The following is a 22196-nucleotide window of genomic DNA, read 5'->3' on the forward strand; positions in this document are numbered from 1 at the left end:
TCCAGTATTCCCCTTTTTTGAAGAGCCTTTCTCCAGCCTATGTTTTGACAGTTTTGTCTACTTATCAGATAATCGTATCCTGTGTGTTTATCTTTGTGTCTTCTATTCTAGTCCCTTGGGCCCCATGTCTTTTATGGTGCCTGAAACCTGCTCTTTGATACTAGAGCTTTGTAGTAAAATGTAAGCATTGAGATGTTTCCAATCCACCTTCATGCTAAGGATTGCTTTGGGTACACTGGGCATCTTATTTTCCTAAATCAGTTTTGGGATTTTTATGACCGCCTTTTCTTGTTTGGTAAAGATTGTCTTTGGGGTTTTGAGTTGAATTGCCTTGAATGTGATTATTTTGACTGTATTAATTCTGCCTGAGAAGACATGAAATATTCCCGCTTCTAAGATGTCCACCAATATGTTTCTTGACTGCACTACATTTTTCATTTCAGATGTTGTATGCCTCTCCTATTATATTGTTTCCCTTTTTTTTTTCTTATTGTGATTGGAATTGTTTTCCAGTTTCTTTGAGATTGAAATGGATAAAATTCTATGGTCAGAGGCTGGTGGAAATGCCCAGACTGTCTCATACTGTCCTTTCTGTCTTTCAGACTCCAAGTCTCTCTTTTTCTTGAGCATTCCCTCTCTGTCCAGGAGTCTGGCTCCAGTCTTGGATCTTTTGATCTCACTCAGACTTTTGGATCCTATCTCCAGAAGCTGGAAACCCAGCTGCCACCTTAGGTTATCCTGGAAGTGAGGCACTTGCTCTGTGGGCAGGGGCTTCGGACCCTGGTAAAAACTAGCTGCTGAGCTTCCCACCTGTGCTAAAAGAAAGCGTCTCAGGAGCCAGCACAAAAACATGGGCCCAGTCTGTCTCATCTGCCTTCCAACTGCTTAGTCCTTGTTGGGCTGGAATGGATGAAGGGATTGAAGCAAGGCCTAAGAAGCATGGTACATCTGTTTAGGTTTCCCACCCTCCATCCTCTGGGAGGCCCACATCCTCCAGGTGTTGACACCATCTCTGCCCTAAATGAAAGCCCCAAGACTCTCTCCCACTACTCTCCCAGTCCCCATAGCAAGGTGTTCCTTCACAGGGACAGCAATGAGTCCTTTAGGCAATGCTGCAGCATGCCACGGCCCTTTTTATATGCAGGGGAAGGGAAGCCATAATCTGAGCTACTGGAGCTAACTGTATGTACACCTACAGGGAGGGGTCTTTGGAAAGGGTCAAGCTGCTGGAGTAACCTGAACTCCTCTGCAAGGAGGCAAAGGTTGGGCTGGCTGCCCAGGTGGATTTCCTCCACTGACATGTTTGCTGTGACTCACCTCCAGCACCTTGGCCAGGCCCATCCCACTGTGTCTGCCTCCACGGGGTCCATCGTCCATGGAGATGAGCTAAACCAGGACATCTGGCTTGAGATTTGGACGTGCATTGTGTTTTGCTGGGCTGCACACCTGTTGCCATCCTGGTGTGCAGCGCCTGGCCCCTAAACTAGGGGCTGAGATTACCAATAGGGATCAGGGGGCCCAAACTGGCAGAGCCCATAAGGCCTGGAGCCAGAGGGGCAGGGTTGTTGTGGCCACGCCCCTCGTGCATTTTTTGGGTGAATGCAGAGGGCCGGGCATTCCACAGGCCCTTTGACTGCCTCATGCTAATGGCCACTTCCTGATAGCCACGCAGCTGATGTCACAGAGACACGCGCATGCGCTCCAAGAAAACTCCGCCTTCCTGCTGAATTCCCAACTGCTTGGCTTCCCTGAGGCCTAGAAACATTGGTCCGGCTCTAAGCAGGCGGGTGTGGGTCTTCCTGTGGGATCTGCTTCTCAGCTGGCCTTGGTGAAAAGCGATCACAATGGCCAGACAAGGAGAATTGGAGGAGAGCCAGGTGAGTTTTCAATGGGGGCCTTCAGGATGGAGCCTCCTGTGGGCTGCTGGGGGCGGAGACCTCACTCACCTCCAGCACCTTGGCCTGGACAGTCTGTGGATTGATTATTAGTAGCAGCGATGAGTATAACATGCTGGGCAATTTGGAGTCTCTGCAGCACCCTAAGTCCTGGAGCTCTCCTGAAGGGGTAGTAGTGGGAGGGCAGACTGGAAACTGCTGTCAGACGTCGGGAAGCTGAGGGGTGTTACCGCCCAGGACCAGCACTCAAGGGAGCACGAAGGTGAGGAAGATACCCAGGTGCAGCTGGTGCAGAGGAGGCTGCCCAAGGCAGGACGCAGACCACCCAGACTGCGGTCAAAAATGGACAAGCTGCAAATCCTGCAGTTGGAGCTCAGCTTTGTGAATGCCCGAGCCAGCCGGGCCTGTGCAAGGCTGAAGAGGAAGGTGGAAATGAGGTGCAAATCACACTTGGATCGCAGAAGGGCCATCATCCAGCGCATCCCTGGCTTCTGGGCCAAAGTGGTATCCTTTGCTGTGTGCCGTCAAGCTGAGCTCCAACACATTGGATTGGCTTTAGAGAACCCTGAGGCGCTGGGTTGGGAAAAATGGGAGTAGGGGAAGTAGTGGCATTCACCCTGGGTCCCTAAGCTTAAGTCAGGTTCTGACAAAGTCTCCCTGAGAATTAAGAGCAGACACTTTGGATGGCAGGGGAGCCCAAACAGCAGGGCTTGAATATTGTTGGAGGCTGGGAGCCACAGCTGCAGCCCACCAGGAATGGAGAGAAGAGCACATTGACAGGGCACCTTGTCCAGTTCCATGCCCACTTCCAAGGTCACTCTAAACATGCAGTCTTGCCAACCTGTGACATTCAATGTGGTCAGGCTCCTATCCAAGGGTAGGCTGGAAAATTGCATCTTATCAGTTCACTGATGGTTTTCGCAGCCTGAAATGAGACGCAATCCCCCAGGCCCCCACCCCCATACAAACACACAGATATGGTGACACAGGACACACATACCCAAGTTCAGTAAGGCTATGAACACCTAGCGATGGACAGCATGCCCAAACATCAGTAATCTCTGTCCATCTCAAGGCAGCCAGGGTGATGTCAGTTACCCTGGGGACAGAGCAGATGGTGTCATCAGGTTCTTACATGCCAGGCAGGCCTGGAGACCTGGGCAGGGCAGAGGATGAGAGTGGATAAGCCAGGGTATCTTGCTGGCAGGGAAGGGCACAGTGCTGTGTTGTATAGGGATCCCCTGTCCCACACACCCCTTGCTTCCCTGGAGGGCCCCCTGTGCTATTGCCTGCTCCTTCCATGTCACCACATGTGTCCTTGACGCCTGGCAGATGATGTACCACCCCCAGGTTTCTGTCATCCTCAGTTGGGCAGATAAAGACCTGCTAAGCTATTTGAGGAATTTAGAGGTGAACTGGGGAGTGAGACTGGGGATAGGGTGTGGGGAGGCCCGAGAAGGAAAGCTGGGAGGGCAGCCCATGCGAGCTAGCTCACAGACTCGCTCTGCACAGCCACCCAACCACACCATCCCTTGTCTTTGCCTGAGGCCTGGCAGGTGGAGGAACTCAGGTATCCCAAGTCCCTCTACAGGATCAAGTTCTCCTTTCAAGAAAACCCCTACTTCCAGAATGAAGTGGTCATGAAGGAGTATCAGCTGAACATCACTGGTAAAGTAAACGACTCCCAGACACTGGGGTCTTTCATATCAGTGTGCTGGCTGGACAGAATCGGATATGTGCTGAACTGTTCCAACTCCTCCAGGGTATGAGGCATCCTGTTCCAGTGTGCTGCAGTGGCTGGTGGATGGGGAGGCACTGGTGCACAGCCCCTTGCAGGACTCCAGCAGGCTGACCTTCTTCAGCTGGTTGTCAGGGCACAAGTGTGCTGACTCTAACAGGATTGCTGAGGTGGGGATCCATAGGCCACAAAACCAGTGACCTGGTGAGTCCCTGTGCTGTGGGGAATAGGGTATGTTAGCCTGGAACAGACTTGTCTGTTTTCCCTTTGTAGGTCATCATCGAGGACCTGTGGGTCAATCCTCTGGACTACTACCAGGAGGAAGACAGCACCAGGGCAGAGGATGCTGGCCTGGCAAGGTGAGCCTCCTGGGTGAGTTTGAAATGCCCCATTCCTCTGCCACCTGAAGCAGCCCAGAAAACCTGAGGCTTCTGCTCTTCTAGGCACTAGGAGGAACAAAAACCAGAGGAGAGTGCACAGCAAGAGTGTATGTTGAACTGGGCAACCTCCTTAGGGTGAGGTGAAGAAGGTGAATGTCCTGGGACCTGGGAAAGAGGCTGAGCTTAAGGTTACTGAAGCCTCTAGGAATGCTCCTTCCTGGCCTTCTGCCCTTATCCATGCCCTGGTGTGGGTTCACTTGCCCAGATGCTGTCTTACACATGTGCATAAGCAGTTTCACATCTGTCCAACTTTCGTCTATGTAGTCCCCAGTCCTGTGCTTGCATTTTTCGGGACACCTTAAAAATCCCAACCAAGGTGTCCAGTGAACTTTTCAGTGTCAGGGAAAGTATACAGTGGCCTCAGGGTAGTGGGACTGTGGGAATCATGCCACATGCCCGGGTTGAGGAAGGTGAGGATGTCCATCCCTGGACAGGGATGGTGAACCCTCAGGAAGGTGAACCTAGTTGTGTGATAATGGACAGAGGTCCCCATCTTGTTCATGCATGCCCTGTGCACATCTGTAGGAGCCAAGTGCCTGCCTCTCTTTGTTCAAGCGTGTTTGCTTATGTGCATGCTCCTGTCCTTATTCCTGCAGGAACCTCGGCCTGCTACATGACCAGACCCAGTCTCCATGTTTGGGTACATGCCAGCAGGGCCCATGAAGCAAAGTACAGCAAAAGTTGACATGGTTCACCTGTACCTCCATGAAGCCTGAGCCCACTGGAAGAACCCGCCCTGGTGGACTACCGCCCTGGTCAAAAGTTGAAGCAAAGGGTTCTGTGTATTAGCATTGCCAATGAGGGCTAAAATAAAAGTGGGGCACTCTTGTGAATTGTTTTGTGCTTATGAGGGGTTGGGGCAGATATGGAGCCATCCCAGGGAGTTTATTTAGAATTTTTGAAACATTTTTTCAAACTAGGCCTTTGAAGTACTTTTTTTCACTGATGTTGCAATAAAGCAGTGAATCTAGTTTCTACCCGAACAGGTTTCCTTGCAGAATTCCAGCTGCATTCAGGACCTTTAGTTGGACAAGCCACCTGCATGTGAGACAGGATCCATGACAGTGACAGGCAAGCCCCATATAGGTGTCATTTATTCACTAGGTGGCTTAAGTCCTAGGTTTTCCATGTTCTGGTGACAGGTCATTTGCTTTGAACTTATTTCCAGATAGACAGTCCCCAGTCTTGGAAACCTGCCACTCTTTGGCATGTAGTGTCCATTATATTAAAACAACTTCTGATTTCACAAGTGTACAACTCCTCTTATGTAAATGTAGTCATGTCTTCTTTGGAACTCTTGCCACCAGGACACATAGGCCTCATACTAAGGCCTTCCTATAGTCTGTGTTCTTCTCTTGAAACACTAGAGTGGGAGAGTCCCGTGAGAGAGAGAAAAAATGTTAAGTGTTCACTTTTCCCTTACAAACCGAAGTGCTCCACCCTGCCCCCCTGCCACACTTTCTGCTACCCAAGCAGCATCTTCTGGAAACCCCTGCCACAAGGAGTGTGGTTAGCTTTGACTCCCCTGGGTTGGAGGTTGCCATGTACGACCCAAACATGCATTTCTATATTTCTGTCATTGTGTGTGATGCGTTTTTCTCTTAGGAGCTCCATTTGGAGTGACCCAAGCTCCTGTTATCCCTGAACTGCTGATACTGCTGACCATACATTAGTATCCATTCAAATGGGTACTGCATTCCTCCATGCCACAAAAGCTCTTTGTCTTTTGAACACGAGAAAATTTCCTCAGTGCCTGTCATTGAAATTCCATAGGTTTAGATGTTGCTGGGTGTTTTTTAGACTTGCCCTTGAGAAGCAATGACCAGGACACAAGGCAGAAAGCCAGTGAGAGTAGTTTCTGTATAGATTACCCAGCCATTTCAGAGATTAATTGTGTTTCCTCAAACCAGAGGGACTCGCACATAGGAGGATAGACATGCACATAGGCTGCATAGCTGTGCAGGACTGTAGCTCCCTTGTTTCAGTGATGCGGCTGCACACTGTTGTAGAGTCCGTCTGCAACAGGAAATCCCTGAATTATGGAGGGTCTATGCATGTTAAGTGCATATAGCTTAGGAAGGGATTCCCCAGAATGCAATGAAGGAAGTCAAGTTTGGGAATGGGTCTCCTTACATGTTATCATTGAAGGAAAGGAGAAGACTCTAATGAACGTCTTCCCATTCATTTTTTTTTTCATACCAACCAAATAGATATATTGAAACATTATTCCCATTTGACATAATTAAAAAGGTGTGAAATGTAATCTGTTCAAATTCAGATCACGATATTTCTCATTTTCCCCATCTGTCTTCTTTTCTTCTGGTTCCTTCCTCAATTGTTCTGCTATTTATGTTCACACACACACACACACACACACACACACACATACACAGAAACACACATACAAACACACAGAGAAACACAAACACACACTCACACACAGAGACATTTGTACATCTATAATAATATCTTTAGAATGGACACTATAGTGGGATTCACTGTGGCATATATTCATGTAGGTACTCAGGAAATTTGGGCCAGGTTCATTCACTCACTTTTCCTATGCTATCCCTCTTGGGTCTTCATTATTTTTTCCTGTGCTTTTTAATCCCTCCTCATTTTGGATCATCTTTCAGATATCAGGGGAAACACTAGAATTTAGGCCTCTGGGGACTGGCTGATTTCACTGAGCATGAGGTTCCCCAGTTCCATCACTTAATGAGCTGATGCCATAATTTCATTCTTCTTTACATCTGGGTAATATTCCTCTGTGTATATGTACCACATTTTCTTCATCCATACACCTGCTGAAGGGCACCTAGGGCCCTTCCATAGCTTGGTTATTGCCAAGGGTGCTACTAGAAACATTGAGCTGGCTGCCTCCCAGTGCTGACATTAGCAGAACTTTTGGATATGTGTACTGAGAAGGGAGATAGCTGGGTCATCTGGGGGTTTCATTTGTTCTTTATTAGGAATGCACGTAATTCTTCCTAGACTCATTTGCTTCTATTTGCAGTCTATCCCCAACCCCTATCCAATCCGTGAGTGTACTTTTCCCAAACCTCCTCGCCAAAATTTTTTTTTTCCATCTGTGTTTTGTGATAGTTGCCCTTTTGACTGATGTGAGATGAAGCCACAGGGTACTTTTGAATTTCACTTCCCAACTGGTTGAGATGTTGAACACTTTAAAAATACTTGTATTTTAAACATTTGTATTTGTTTTTGAGTATTGTCCCTCTGCCCTTTTATTTTTTAGGTTATCATAATATTTTCTTTGGTGGTGGCAATGAATTTTGGTATATTTTGAGTTGTCTTAAGTGAGAGGCAGATGACAAAGATTTTCTCTCATTATGGGGGATCAGTTTGGCCTGCTTCCACCCTGAAGGATCAGTTATCCTACATCTCCACAGTGCCAGGTGCTCAAACACCATCATCTTCAGCTGATTCCTGCCTGCACTTCTGGTTGGCTTCTGTAGCAGAGTGGCTGCGGTTTTCCTGCATCCTGAGCTGCATTTGCAACAATCCACTGTTTAAAAGCCTGTTACATGCACCATGAAGGTAAATTTATGCATGGGAGCCCCTGTGGGGGAAAACATGAGCCTCATGCCAGTACCAGGGTCTCCTCTACTCTGCCATCTTGGAAACCTTTTATTTTTAATATTTATGTATTTAATTATTTGTAGTCGGGCACAATGCATTTATTTATCTATCTATCTATCTATCTATCTATCTATCTATCTATCTATCTATCTATTTATTTATTTATTTATGGTGCAGAGGATTGACCTCAGGGCCTCACACAAGCTAGACAAGTGCTATACCACTAAGCCACAATCACATTCCTATTCTCTTTATTTTTAAGCCTGTAATATTCAAATAATATTCCATTATTTGAATACACTCCAGTTTATTCAATCAATTATGAATGTTTATATGTGAGTGTTTACATCCAACAGGCATATATTTAACTTTTGATATTTTGCCTTTGTATCTTTGGGACAGATACTAGCACCTCCAGATCAAAGATCAATATTAAAACATTTTTAAAAATTGGTTAAGTCTGGATCTATAGGGTTGATCCACTTTATATCTCCATAAGTAATTCATGAGAATGTCTAATTTCTCATCATCTTGTCAAAATAATTCCTATAGAAAATTTGTTTATATATTCAATCTCAATATGTAAGAAATGATAAATCATCATAATTAGTTTTTAGGTACATGGTCCTTGGAATAAGACCTGAATGTCACACTTTTTCAGTTCAGATAATTTCTGAAATATGATTCCCTGAACCCTTCAGTATAATTTTAATTTTGAATTGCTGGGACTGAAAATAGGTTTACTCTCTTGTTTTTATCCCCATCTTCTTTTATTTTCTTTTATTTTTTGAGAAAGGATCCTGCAACATTGCCCAGGGTGACCTCTAATTTGTGATTCTCCTCAGGCAGACTCCTGATTTACTGGAATTAAAGACTTGTGCCACAATACCTAGTACACAGAATATTTATTTTAAAAAATTAGATGTTACTAGTTTTTATAATTATTTCTTTATTATAAAGTTCTAAAATAAAAATTGTATTTCAAACATACTTCCTTGGTTTAAAGTATATTTTATTAGTAATGTTTAGTTTTTTTCCCAAGTGTTTTGACACTATTTTTGTTAAATCAGTATGGTACGACTTTAATCTTAACTGAGATCAATTTTATTAAATTTTATTAATTAAATTTTCACATTTTTTTTTGCAGATTTATAATTTGGTAATATAAAACACTTATGTCTGAGATTTATTATATAATATATGAGTTAAATAATATTAGTAATATTATTATCCATGAAATTACTACATAAAACCTAAAGCTTAATTTTTATGTGGCGCTCAGAGTGAAACTCCAGCCTTCCACTTTTATTATTATAAAATTTAATAATTTTAAATAATTAAATTTAAAATTATTAAATTTTAAATATTTCTAATTTTAAAATTTAAATTCAAATTTTTAAATTTAAAATTAAATTTAAATTTTTAAATTTAAAATTCAATTTAAATTTTAAAATGTTCAGCTTTTTTTGAACTGAACTGTTCAGCTTCAATTTGAAGTTATTTTTTTTTTCCCTTGCCCTCAATTGTGTCTAAACCTGTTAGGTATAAACAAAATATTGTACTCAGAAGTAGTTTGATAAGAAAATTTAATCATCTTGTTTCCTACTCTCTGTAATTGCTTTTTATTCTTTTAATCAAGATATTTGTTTTAATCATGTGAAGTTTTACATAATTTCAAAGTCAAAACTACTTAACCTATTTTATCATCTACGAAAACCTTTGTTCCTAACCACATTCTGTTCTTTCCCACTATAGGAAACTTTACATTTTGTGTCTAGTTTGCAAATATAAAGGTGTATGGGGGGGTGAGGGGTGCGTGTATGGGTGGATGGATGGATGTGTGTGCGTGTGCACATGCATGTTCAGATCTATTCCATTACTCATAGAATGCTATTAGGCACCTTGCTTTCATCAGTTAGTAAATTTCTGGACATAAATCTCTTATCACTGGGCAAGGATATTTCTTGTTTTAAACATGTGGAGTATACTATTCCATTTTGTGAATGTACCCTAGTTTATTCAACCCATTATATATGTAAGGAGAAGCACATATAAATATGATAATTGCATAGTTTTTTATGTTATTACTGAGTAATTTGGGGATAAATATCTAGTCATGCTGAATCAAAGAGTCAATGTATCTGCAGCTTTAATAATATGTCTAATATTGTAGTATACACGTAATTCATTTTGCACTCCAATGAACAACCTATGTGAATGTCCTTTTTCCCGAAACTTGTCCAAAGAATACATTTCAAAAGCATATGAATTTTTCTTTAGTGTAGGAGATTAAAAATGGCATGTAAGCATAATCCCCAATCTTTCAGTGTATTTTTTTCTGAGGGAAACCAGTCCTAGTGGTTCTATACCACAGAAGTTTATTAAAACATTTTGAGACAGAGTCTCACTAACTTGCCCAGAGTGACTCCATGCTTGTGACCCTCCTGTCTCAGACTCCTAAGTCATCAAACCATTTATTTTATTAGTAATAAAAAACAGTGGGTATTTTTTCAAATGTTGTAGAGATGTTTTCTTTTTTTAATTTTTCAGCTATCCATTTCTATGAAACAAATTACTCTGACAGTGATTTAAAGCAGGGCACACATTTATTATTCAGAGCTTCTATGGATCAGGTGTCTGGACACAGGTTTATTAGGTCTTCTGCTTCAGGATTGCACAAAGGTGCAGTCGTACTGGCAACCTGAACTGTCATCATCTGAGAGCTCACTATAATAGATATTTCAAGTATAATAGTGAAAGGGATGGCTTTCACTCTTGTTGGCAGTCTTCAGTTGGTTTTCTTATGGGTAACTCCATAGATCTTCTCACAACTCACCAGTACACTTTGCCGGGGCAAATGACATTACAGAACACTAGTGAATGGGAGATGCCAACAAAAAGGAAGTCACTGTCTTTTTACTGTCTACCCACAGAAGGCACATCCCATCAGTTATACATGGTCAGTTTGTTACAAGCTAGTCACTGGGCCCATCACATAACTCACTTGATTAATTTTGCACATGAGTATAAGGAAACTTCACATATCTGTGTATGAAGTCCAAATAGTGACTATATTTGGTTGATGGACAGGAGGTGGTGGCTCATGACTGGCAAGAGGTCATAAAGGAACTGTTTGGCAGAGGGAAAAATTCTTGAACAAGTGAGGTTACAGGATATAGAACAATGGGAAAATGTATTGATTTGCACATTAGTCCTTCTCTTTTCTATCATGTTCATCTATTGAAGGGTTGGTATTCTTGATTTTGATGAACTTTTAATAAATTATGGGTATTTGCTCTTTGTGCACTCACTTACAAATATTCTTGTTAAGTTTAAATGCCCGTTTGGATCACGTATTTTAATTTTGTCTGCAAAAATTTGGAATAAGTCAAGCATTGTTGTATATACCTGTAATATCAATAGCTTGGGAGACTTAAGCAGGAGCGTTCCCTGCCTCAGGATCATCATATGACACTGCCACAAACAAGAAAGACAACAAAACATTAACAACAACAACAAAAGCAGCTGGAGATGTGGCTCAGTCATTAAGCATGCTTTGGTTCAATTCCTGGTACCAATAATAAATAAAATTAAGAATAAGTTTATATTCTTGTAAATGTATCAGTCTTCTTTTTTTTTGCTGCTGCTAGGTGAAATCATAGTGTAGGCATAATATTCCCAATCTCTTGCTATTAAAACATTTGCTAATTTTTCTTAGTATTGAATATCAGCTTTGTCCATGAGTTAAAAATCAACAGATTAAACCATCCATCAATACAAATTGCATTTGCACTATACATGTATAGGTTTTTCTCCTGGTAATTATTTTATAAATAATACAATATCAATGTTATATTTTTACAGTGTTTAGATTGTTTTACTTATTATACACAATTTAGGCAGTATTTACTGTATAGCAAAAGACATGCAGAAATGTTATATAAATACTATCCCTTTTTTGCCGCGTGGGGATAAGGATTTGACCCCTGGGTTGCTCCACCACTAAGCTACTATTGATTTACATACTTTTAATTTATTTTTTAATTTATTGCCAGAGCAATAAATAAATTGTCAGTATGTGGTATGGTTTTATAAAGATGAGGCTGGAATTTTATTATTCTGCCTCAGAACCTCAAATTGCAAGTTTATAGAAATCAAACACTGCATCAAGTGCTATGTATTTTTATATAAAGTTCCTGAATACTGGCAAGTTAATTTGTTTGTGGGGATGGCAATGTCCTAGAACTGAATCTACAGATACCAAGGATTTGAACAACTTCATAGTCACTATATTCATTTGAAATTCCAGATATATGGAGTTGAATATTAAGCCAAATATTCATACAATCATAGTCATAGAACAATGTGGAAACTTTATCAGCTTAAGAGTTGTCAGGTTTTAGTTTTGCACACTGAAAAACAGAAACCATACACTATCCTTAACCCTAGAGGCTTGTAGTGGATAGATTGTAACTCTAACAAGATGACCACAGTAGCAGAAAAAGGAAACATCACAATTGGAACAGAATAGCTCTGCACCTTATGCTCAGTGCTGTAAAAGTTCCAAGATACCATGAGCAGAAAGCCCTAGTCTGTTGACAAGTTTGTACCCATACAAGGAATATGGAATGCATCCTTCAATAGAAGTGCACAAACTCTCTTTCCTTGAATTTTCTTGAATTTGCTTGCTTATTTAAAAGTCAAATCCCTGGGCTTGGGTTATAGCTCCCTTGTCTCACATGTGTGAGGCATTGGGTTTGATCCTTAGCACCACATAAAAATAAAGACATTTTGTTTTAAAAAGTCAAAGCCCTGATGCATTCAAGGCTTAGATTTTGGAAATTTTTCCTCTTTGTTGGGAGCCATAAAAACAAAGTTGCTTCCAGATTTCCATGTCCTCACCCTCTTTTTTGCTACAATACCACAAACATTAAAGAAAATGACTCATGCAGAAGTGGAAGCTGAGAAGTCCTACAATAGGCCATGGGCAAACTGTACACCTTGAAGTGCCAGAAGTTGGGAGTATGGCTCATTTTGAGTCAGAAAGCCTTAGAACCAGGTATTTTGGGGGCTGCTTATGTAAGTTCTGATGTCTGCTTGTGAAAGTACCTGAAGCCTAGAGTTCTGGGGTTCAATGGCAGAAGTCTGTCCCAAGTTCAAGAGAGAGAAATAATTCATTTTTGTTGTATCCTGCCTCTAAGTTTATTGGGTAGTGCTACATTAAGGTTATACCTTCTCCATTAAATTCTCTACTCCTGCTACCAATCTGATCTAGAAACACAGACACACCCAGAAACAATACTTTACCAGTTCACTAGTTGTTCCTAGATCCCATGAAATTAGCATATGATTCATATTTTCATTACTGTTTCAAAAATTTGTAAAAATATCAACTTTTTTTTTGAAGATCTTAATCAGCTTTATTTGCAATTTTAGGATTTGGCCACATTTTATTCCATTGTACAGAATAAGTGTTCCAGTGAGCCAAGCAGAAGAGATTGATTTTATAGGCAGATAAGAATGAAGAAAATAAAAACAAAACAAAACAAAACCAGAAAGTAGACTGGTCATTTAAAAGCTGCTTTTCTTGTAAGGCAGGGGCAGAGAAATAGAACAATAGAAAAATAACTGATTATTTTTTTTCAGATTACCCTTTTTTTCTGTGTAAAGAGGAAAACTCCTTATGCCAATTGAAACTGACCTGTTTGGAAAGTTTGTCTATTATCTGTCTAATCCTGATTTCTCAGAAATTTACATAGCTTAATTTCACCTTGGTGTTGTGGACTTTAGCATAAGAGACTTCATTTTGATCTTTAGCTTGGTCTCTTGGGTCCCATTGCAGGAGTCTGGTCAAAAACAATAACATCCTCTAATTTTTATTTAAAACAAGTAAGAGCGATTTCACACTCAGACAAGTTGGTGGTTTCTGTGGGTACTTGCCAGGGACTGTGTTGAGTGGACCCAAGGTGCTAAGTGGAGGAAGACATTTCAGTTGGCTCTCTTTCTTTCTGGCAATGTAACTAAAAGACTAGACTAATATAAAGTGGAAGAGCTTTGCCAACAATGGTACAACTTCTCGTCACCAGGATCATCATCAGCATTATACAAGCGACTTAGGACACAGTGTCTGAATACTGAGGGGAGGGGAAGATGGCGGATGCAGGGAGGCTGTTCTTCTGAGGGCACTGGGTCACTCACTGAGTGGATTTTATTTTGGACTTTATTTTCTTTTAAAGGCAAATGAATTACTTGGATTTTATTTTCTTTTAAAGGCAAATGAATTTAAAGGCAAATGAATTTGGGGAAGTGTAACTTCAAGACCAGTACCTTACATCAGCAAGCCTAAAAATATCAACTTTGATCATGGTTTCTCTCGGTCCATGGTTGGCCATTTCCATTGTTCCAAGCTCAGGGTAAGGTAAAACACCACAGTGAAAGTGCCTGGTAGAGATAAGTGGCTCAACTCAGGACAGCCAAGAAGCGAAGAGATTTGAAGCAAGGAAATAAAATACTCCCAAGTGTGCCTCCAGAGACATATTTCTTCCAGCCATACCCAGTTATCTACAGATAGATACCCTCAGAACTGTAGTTTTTTCAAAAGTATAATCCATTAAATGCTTTAATCCACTGATCAGGTTACTATTCTGATAATTTAATCATTTCACTTCCTGCATCAATATAGGACTTTTGCAGTATACCTCATATTTTGTTATAAACAGGAAGAAAGGAGTCATCAGTGAGAGGGAGGGTGGGCAGAGAGGGAAGTTCTGATATCTTCCTCTTCCCCAACCCAGTCCTGGCTCAGGTTCTGAGGAGATTCCATGAAATGACAGCTTCATCATACTTTAGGAGACAAGTATCCCCTGGTTGAGGACTTACCTTTCTCTTTCTGGAAGACACTTTGGCAGTCTCAGGAAATGTGCTAAATGGGTCTGAGTGTGGGAACCAAGGTGTTCTCATAGTGAGAAATCAGATTTGGGGTAGGATTCTCCTGTCTTTCACATGAAGGACTAAAGTCTAGAGATTCTAAGTGACTCCTCGCTCATCAGAGGTTAAAGCCTAGAGAAAAACCCCAAGTCTTCTTATATACAGATACCCTCAACACTGTAGTTTTTTTCTTCTGATCCACAGCTCCTGTCAGTTCTCTGCCATGTTGCCAAAGGAAGGAGAAATAGAGGCGTTAATTACTTGAGATTCTCTTCAAAAGATTTATTGGATGTTCCATACCTCCTCCAATAATCTCAGTGTTTCCATCCCCCTTAGGATACCTATTCTTGCTCTAAAAGAGTGAGGCAGGATTTTTGGAGCTTAGAAGATTCCAACTGTTTGCCCTTCCTCAGGTTCTCTTGACTCCTAAGAGGGAGTCTGCTCAACTGAGAAAATCAGGGGAGGTGACAATGGTGTTTTCTTTGGTAATGGTCAAATGCCCCTATAAGTTCTACTCATTTACACTACATATAGAAACCTAATTTTGAAAAATATAAATTTCCTACTGCTGCTTGAGCATAAACACAATTAAAGGAGAAGCATATGAATTATTTTTAATCTTAATAATTTTTCCTCATTGGCCCCAACTAAAAGCAACCTAGTGTCGCTCAATAGAAAATGGACACACAAATTGTGCATGCTTCTACCATAAAATGCCATGCAAAAATAAAATGCTGATACATTTAACAATACAGTTTAAATTTAAAAATCATATGGAGAAAAGGGCACTCTGTATTTTCCAATCAGAGTCACACAAAAGCAACTGATAAGAAAAATCCAAATAGTGATTATATCTGGGTGATGGGCAGGACATGGTGGCTCATGACAGGTAAGAGGCCACAAAGGAACTTTTTGGCAGAGGGAAATATTATGTATCTTGATCAAGTGTAGGTTACAAGATATAAAACGATGTGAAAATATATTGATTTGCACATTAAGATTTGTGTATTTTGTTCTATGGAAATTATACATCAAATATAAAGTGAAAAGAAGCAAAACACAAGTAAAACAAAACCATAGTTTCTCCCTCTTCATTATCCCCATCTTTCTTCTCTCTTCTCTGCTCACTTTTATTCCTGGTTCACTTTATGTGGGAATTTCTAGAATTTTGATCATAGTAAGTATGAAATGAAAACTATATTTACAAAACCTTAAGCACTATCAGGTAACAGTTTTTAGGAAGTAATTTCTGTTTCAGAAATATTTCTCAACTCCTTCTCTGTTCCAGTCCTTTATAAGTATATTGCTTGGAATTGTCTTCCAAGAGTAGTCATAGAAACATAAGAATGTTTTGATTTACTTATTTCCCTTACAATTTGGTGGTTACTCTAATTTGTACTTCTGAAAAATCCTTCTTCACATTTTGAATATTCCTTGGGGTAACTGTGGTGACTTCTTGTTTTTCCCGGGTTAAAGAGATTCTTAACATTTCCAGATGTCCTTTTGACTTCAGCATTTCATCATCTCCATGAAGAGGCTTGATTGACATTGGATGGTCCCACAAAATCGGTCAGCTGGGGCCATTTTTATTTTGTAAAGAATTGTCATTATATTTTTGGTTAGAGCCTACTAGATTTTACAGTTGGCATTTTTAACTGAGGGCATCTGAGTATTACTCTGAATGTAAATGATAACCCATGACATTGAGTAATACTATCTTTACCATCTCTTTTCTCTTAATGTAAACAGTCATGAAACTGAGTGTGTGTGGCCAGGTGTAAACGATTAACTCGTAGTTTGGAAACTGAAGTAATGGCAATACAAAACCATAAAGTGACCATCCTTCTATAAATTGAAAATGTGTTTGCTCTTGACAAATAAAGCATCTGCCCTTTGAGGTGCTACTTTCTTAGTATGGTAAAACATATGAAGCATAAAGCTGATATATTAACCATTTTCAAATCTACATGTTTTATGTTATGAAATACATTTAATTGTTTACATCCATTTCCAGAACTTTTTCATCTTCCCCAGCTGAAGCTCTGTCCCTATTTGCTTCCCATTTCTTCCTCTCCAGCCCCTGGCAACCACCATTCTACTTCTTGCCTCCATGAATTTGACTCCTCCAGGGAGTTTGTATAACTGGGATCCATATTGTATTTAGCCTTTTGTGACTGGCACATTTCACTCAGCACTCTGTCTTCAAAGTCTACCCATGATATACCAAATGTCAGAGTTTTCTTCTTTTGCATTTTACACATGGTGCCTTTTTGTTTATTCATCAATGGACATTAGAATTGGAATCACTTTCCCATTACTGTGAATAATGCTATGATTATAACTGTACATAAATCCAAGAAACCTGCCTGGAAATTTTGAGGCACATGCCATTAAATTGGCTTGCTGGGTCACAAGCTCAATCTAGATTTTTTGAGGAATCACTGTCCAGTTTTCACATAGCTGCACCCATTTTGTATTACCACCAGCAATACACAGGTGTCAAATTTCTCTACAACTTCCCTGTACTTTTAAACTTTTGGATAGAAGTATGGCATTGTAACATGACTCAATTTAAGCTGAGATAAGGAGGCAGGAGGTAAATTTTTCCCCCTCAATATGCTTCTATCACTAGGGAGTACTTTCATTTTCACAGGACATTGAATGGACTGTTTTTATAATTGACATAGGGATTATCTATTTGTTGATACGCTTCATTAGAGAAAAAATCCTATTCCCCATGAAGAGAGCCAAAATGCACTTTGTCTAACTGTGAGGGCTGTAGAGACTGCACTTCCACATAAATCTATGCAACTTATTGAATATACATGAGCATCTTATTCAACAACATTTTGCTCCATTCCCTCAACTCTAAAACAAAGAACATAATGTAAGGCTACCATATGAATACATGGGGATGTATTAATATTTGCAAGTGTTTGGGGCCTGTCCTCTCCAAAGGGTAGAGTGATTATGTAATGACTATTGTGTTGTAGCCAGGAATTTGTTAGTGTTTATTTAGAGTCCCAAATTCTATCTAATGACTCTTCTTTTCCTGTAGGTGGTTCATCTCTTTTGTGTAACTTTTCATTCTGGCGGGATATTTCCCCTTCCCTGATCAACATTTCCTGCTTCTCCAAAGAACATCTGTTATCCAAACATCTTCCAAATGTGTGAATTCACCTACAAAACACATGGGTAAATTTTAAATAAGTTATACAGGCTTATTGAAATTTGGTCTTTGGAAAAACATGTCCCACACCCTGTTTCAGATATGGAAGGCAGCAAACCTTTCCCAAGCTAGCACATTTACCTGGCAGCTACAACACTCTCCTTTCTGATTCCTTCCCTCCATCAAAGTTCACTGATCCTAGGTCCATTCCCTCAGGCCAGCATTCCAGGGATGTGCTCATGGACAGCAAACTAACCAAACTGGCAATTTGCTCTGCTATAACTTCCCAAGTAGTTAAACTGCAGCTTTCATATAATTAGAAGCATATTTCACAAAAGTCTGTGGAAATGGGCATATGTTACAGATACAAGGCTTTGTAGTAATAAAGTAATTATTTGGAAGCCCCTAAAATCTTCTGCCTGTTCTGTGCCACATGTCTAATGACTTTGGACCTACGTTATACTTTCTATGCTTTCTGCTAAACCACAAAGGGGGGTTATTTCAGGGGGTAATTTTTTATTATTACTAACACACCTGAAATTGACCAGATATCTACATAAGTTGTTCATGGAATAAATGTGACATAAATTTAGCTTCATAGAAGACATTTGCTTCATGTAAAATACATCTGAATATATTTTTTAATTTGCATCCAAAAGAAGCCAAACTATCTAAAGTTTGAATTTGAGCAAACAGTGGGTAAAGTATAATGATATGATTTACCATGATTGCCATATGGATCTTTAAGGCTATATTTGCTCTGGCTTTAATTATAAATGAATGTAAACTTTTCATTAAAAAAATATACAAACTATGTAAAAATGTAAAAAATGAATCATCTTACCCTTAGAATTACTTTTATTACTTCTTTTGTGTGCATACTTTAAAATTTAAAAACTGATGTTCATATCTATTTGTATATATAAGAAAATCAGATATGTTTGCCTTTTGACACAAATTGTCATTCCATATGTATCATTATTCATTTTTTTCTTTCCTTCTCCAGCTCATAGAGATTAATTCATTCTTGATAATAACCACATAATATTCCACTGCAATCTCACACAATTGTAATGTGTTTGAGTATTCATCTGTTGATTGGCATATAGGGTTATCCAATTTTTCCTCTATTGCAAATGATGCTGAAACAGACATCCCATTACATATGCTTTTGCAGACTCTTGGATTTAATTCTCAGATTTGGTGTTGCCAGATAAGTAGCACCTTTTGGCTTTTAAAAGCTATTTCCAAATTTTCTCTGAAGTCATGGACAAATTGATATTCCTACCATAATCATAGATTTCTAGGCTTCTTTTTTTTCTTTTTTGAAGAAATAAAGTATTTTAAATATTTAGAAAAATATTACACATTAGAAACACATAAACATCTTTTAGACAAGAAGAATATCATATAAATGTTGGCCGTGATCTGAACCATTACTCATACTAACAGTTTGTTTCCCTACACCCTTTTGTGGTCCTGGCTGGACTTCATGACTCCTACAGTTTTCCTGAAGTGAAGAAATGGATATGCAAAATGATTGGCCTTCTTTGCAGTTATTTGGCATGGGTTTTTGGGGTAAGCCTAGCCAACAGCAAATCCTGGCGCATATGGGAATTCAAGAGCAAGAAGGTTCAGTTTGTGTTCATTGGACTTTGGGAAGCTTATTATTATCAAAAGCTTAATGTCTCTGGTACAATTGTTGATTTTCCAATGCACAGCACTATCAACAAGAGCTGGGTCATTTCGATTGAACTTCAATATGGGCAGGACCTAATCTTGCTGGCTAATTTTATGAAGACAGTAGTCTTGGTTTTCAGCTCAATGGCCATCATTATAAACTGGATCAAAGCCCCATTCCCAGATTACCTGAAAATGTGTTACAATGTCTCATCCTTCTATCTTTTCCTGAGCTGTGGTTGTACAACTGGTGCAGTGAGCTGGAACTTTGCCAAGGATTTTTATGGCCAGACCACCCTTGACTTTCCAACTACTTTTCCTGTTAGCAAACGATATCTGAAAAAGAAGCACTTCTCCTATGTATTCCCGCTAGGAATCATGACTGCTGCCTTCTCATTTGTCAGTGCCTGCATGTTTCTCTTTGAGATATGCTTATTGAAAAGGAACCAAGTAAAGCCCATGGTTGTGGAAAAACATTCATAGCAAAAGGTCTGAACTGGTCTTCTTCTCTTGGAAAAGATTGTCAACAATTTTCCTGAAGAAATACACACATATAAATATTCACTGAAAATAAAACATCCTTTGGCTTTCTCAGGGTGTGTCCAAAGCTTATATCCTCCTCTGTTCTGTGAGGTTGTTACATTCTTTGAAGGTCTTCACTTCCTGAAATTTGCAGGCAATCAAAGGCAGTAAAATATACCAGTCTAATGCAAATGTGCATCAAAGAGCACAACCAACTTCAAACTGAAATGGAGTTTGTAAATCAGTTTGTTTATATAATTGGGGAAATTATTGAGTTTAAAGCTAATTGGTGAGATGAGAGCTGGGGTTTCTCAATATTAGCACTATGAAGTATGTGTTTGTGTGTGTGTGTGTGTGTGTGAGAGAGAGAGAGAGAGAGAGAGAGAGAGAGAGAGAGAGAGAGAGAGACAGGAGTGTGTGCTGTGCACTGAGGACATTTGACAGATATACTAAAATGCATATAGCATTTTCCTCTTTTCTTGACTGTAAAAGCCAAAAATGTCCAGATACTTCCAAATAGCCTCTGAGAGGAAAAGTTGTTCCCTATTTAGAACCAATGACTCAGGCTAATGGAAGTTATGACATGCTGAGAGGATTTTTAGGCAAATTTCTGACCAAAATAAACTGAATTGTCTTGAACTACCTTTAACTCAGAAGTCTATTTGAGATTATTTTGTTTTCTAGTCCAGTGCAAACTTGACAGGTTCAAAGTCAATAAAAAATATAATCTTCAAAGTACCAAAGTCTTTATGGTAGAGGTTAAAAGCTGGATAGATTCAAGTGAGGAGAGATTTGGGAAGCTTAGATTATATATTTGAAGAAATGGCCTGAAATAGAGCATGAAGGATAAATTGAAAACACGATATAAAACATTTAAGAGGAAAGAAAGATAGGGCAAGAATGCCCAATGAATGTGCCAACACATTTTGGTGCAATACAAAAAGATTGTGGAAAGGGAATAAGGTGAGGATGAAATTCTAGCAGAATTGATGAACGACATGCATCCTCAGACAGAAAATACAGTAAAACTTCAGTATGCTACATCAAAATAGATTTACACCTAAACATATAACATGAAAATAAGGGCTGGGGATGTGGCTCAAGTGGTAGTGTGCTTGCCTGGCATGCGTGCGGCCCGGGTTCAATCCTCAGCACCACATACAAACAAAGATGTTGTGTCCACCGAAAACTAAAAAATAAATATTAAAATTCTTTCTCTCCCATCTCTCTCTCTCTCTCTCTCTCTCTCTCTCTCTCTCTCTCTCTCTCTCTCTCTCTCCCTCTCTCTCTCTCTCTCTTTAAAAATAAAAAAACCAATAAAGCTATCATTAAAAAATAACATGAAAATAAAACTTCTTTGAGGAAAACAGAGAGAAAAAAGTCACAAGATATAAAATTAGATGATAGACCTATGACTTCCCAACAAAAGCAAAAAATAGCAAAGTAATATCCCAATATCTTGAAAGAAATTACTGATGAGCCAATAATTCTACATTTACAAACTGATTATTAAAGGATGAGAATAAATAATTGCAGGTGTAGCTCAGTGGTACAGCATATGCCTAACATGCAGAAGGTCCTGAGTTGATATTCAGCACCATAAAATAAATAAAGAATAAAATAAAAAAATGAAAAATGGGAGGACAAAATGTAGACACTTTTTCAGATAAATAATTTAACAAAATAGGGATTTGAAAAAACCAACTGGGCCCAGGATGCAGTTGTATCCAGAAGCAATAATGAACAAAGAAATTGGTAAGTCGGTGGGTAAATACAATGTACTTATAATTTTTTTAATGCCTGTATCATGGATTTGCATGACAGTTATGTAGGAAAGGACTAAGAAGGGTTAAAGCTTTTTAATTCCTTGCTTTCTCTGAGAAATTTGTTAACTTCAGATTTTTAAGTGAGAATTATGTTAACAAAGGATAATCTTGAGCTGGGCCCAGAGGTACCTGCCTGTATTCCTAGTGACTTTGGAGGCTAAGGCAGGAAGAGCACAAATTTGAGGCCAACCTGAGCAATTCAGTGAGACAAAGTCTCAAAATTTAAGAAGAGGGGAAGATGCAGGTGTTACTCAGTGGAAGAACACTTGCTTAGCATGTTGTGAGGCCCTGGGTTCCATCACCAGTATCTCAAGTGTGGAGAGGTAACCACTAAACAAAGAGAATGAAAAGAAATTAAAGGTGGAACAATCAAAAGGATGACATAAAACCAATTTTCAA

General features: G+C 39.6%; 2 protein-coding genes across 3 annotated transcripts; both read left to right on the plus strand.

Annotated features, from left to right (window-relative positions):
• The first annotated feature begins 1710 nt into the window (after nt 1-1710).
• On the plus strand, nt 1711-5156 carry LOC144371824 (testis-specific Y-encoded protein 1-like). 2 transcript variants are annotated; one of them, XM_078035171.1, is made up of 7 exons: nt 1711-1877; nt 2133-2399; nt 3228-3305; nt 3443-3563; nt 3658-3803; nt 3907-3992; nt 4670-5156. In XM_078035171.1, exons 1-7 carry the CDS (start codon nt 1845-1847, stop codon nt 4734-4736), a joined length of 798 nt encoding a protein of 265 aa, XP_077891297.1. In that variant the 5' UTR covers nt 1711-1844; the 3' UTR covers nt 4737-5156. The 2 variants fall into 2 exon arrangements, with proteins under 2 accessions (XP_077891297.1, XP_077891298.1); XM_078035172.1 differs by having other exon boundaries at nt 3452-3563.
• Nucleotides 5157-12656: 7500 nt separating this feature from the next.
• On the plus strand, nt 12657-19932 carry LOC144372159 (uncharacterized). Its single transcript, XM_078035564.1, has 2 exons — nt 12657-12752; nt 19222-19932. The coding sequence occupies exons 1-2, from the start codon at nt 12657-12659 to the stop codon at nt 19930-19932; spliced, it is 807 nt and encodes a 268-aa protein (XP_077891690.1).
• The last annotated feature ends 2264 nt before the right edge of the window (nt 19933-22196 follow it).

This window comes from Ictidomys tridecemlineatus, chromosome Y (genome assembly GCF_052094955.1).
Source record: "Ictidomys tridecemlineatus isolate mIctTri1 chromosome Y, mIctTri1.hap1, whole genome shotgun sequence".
NCBI classification, from domain to species: Eukaryota; Metazoa; Chordata; class Mammalia; order Rodentia; family Sciuridae; genus Ictidomys; species Ictidomys tridecemlineatus.

Bases quoted from the DNA above. Each gene is read 5' to 3' on its own strand.
- LOC144372159 (XM_078035564.1), top strand. From the start codon at position 12,657: ATGGGCAAACTGTACACCTTGAAGTGCCAGAAGTTGGGAGTATGGCTC. The intron at 12,753-19,221 runs GTAAGTTCTGAT...TCATACTAACAG, and splicing joins GTATTTTGGGGGCTGCTTAT to TTTGTTTCCCTACACCCTTT.
- LOC144371824 (XM_078035171.1), top strand. From the start codon at position 1,845: ATGGCCAGACAAGGAGAATTGGAGGAGAGCCAG. The intron at 1,878-2,132 runs GTGAGTTTTCAA...GTTACCGCCCAG, and splicing joins GAGAATTGGAGGAGAGCCAG to GACCAGCACTCAAGGGAGCA. The intron at 2,400-3,227 runs GTATCCTTTGCT...GACGCCTGGCAG, and splicing joins CTGGCTTCTGGGCCAAAGTG to ATGATGTACCACCCCCAGGT.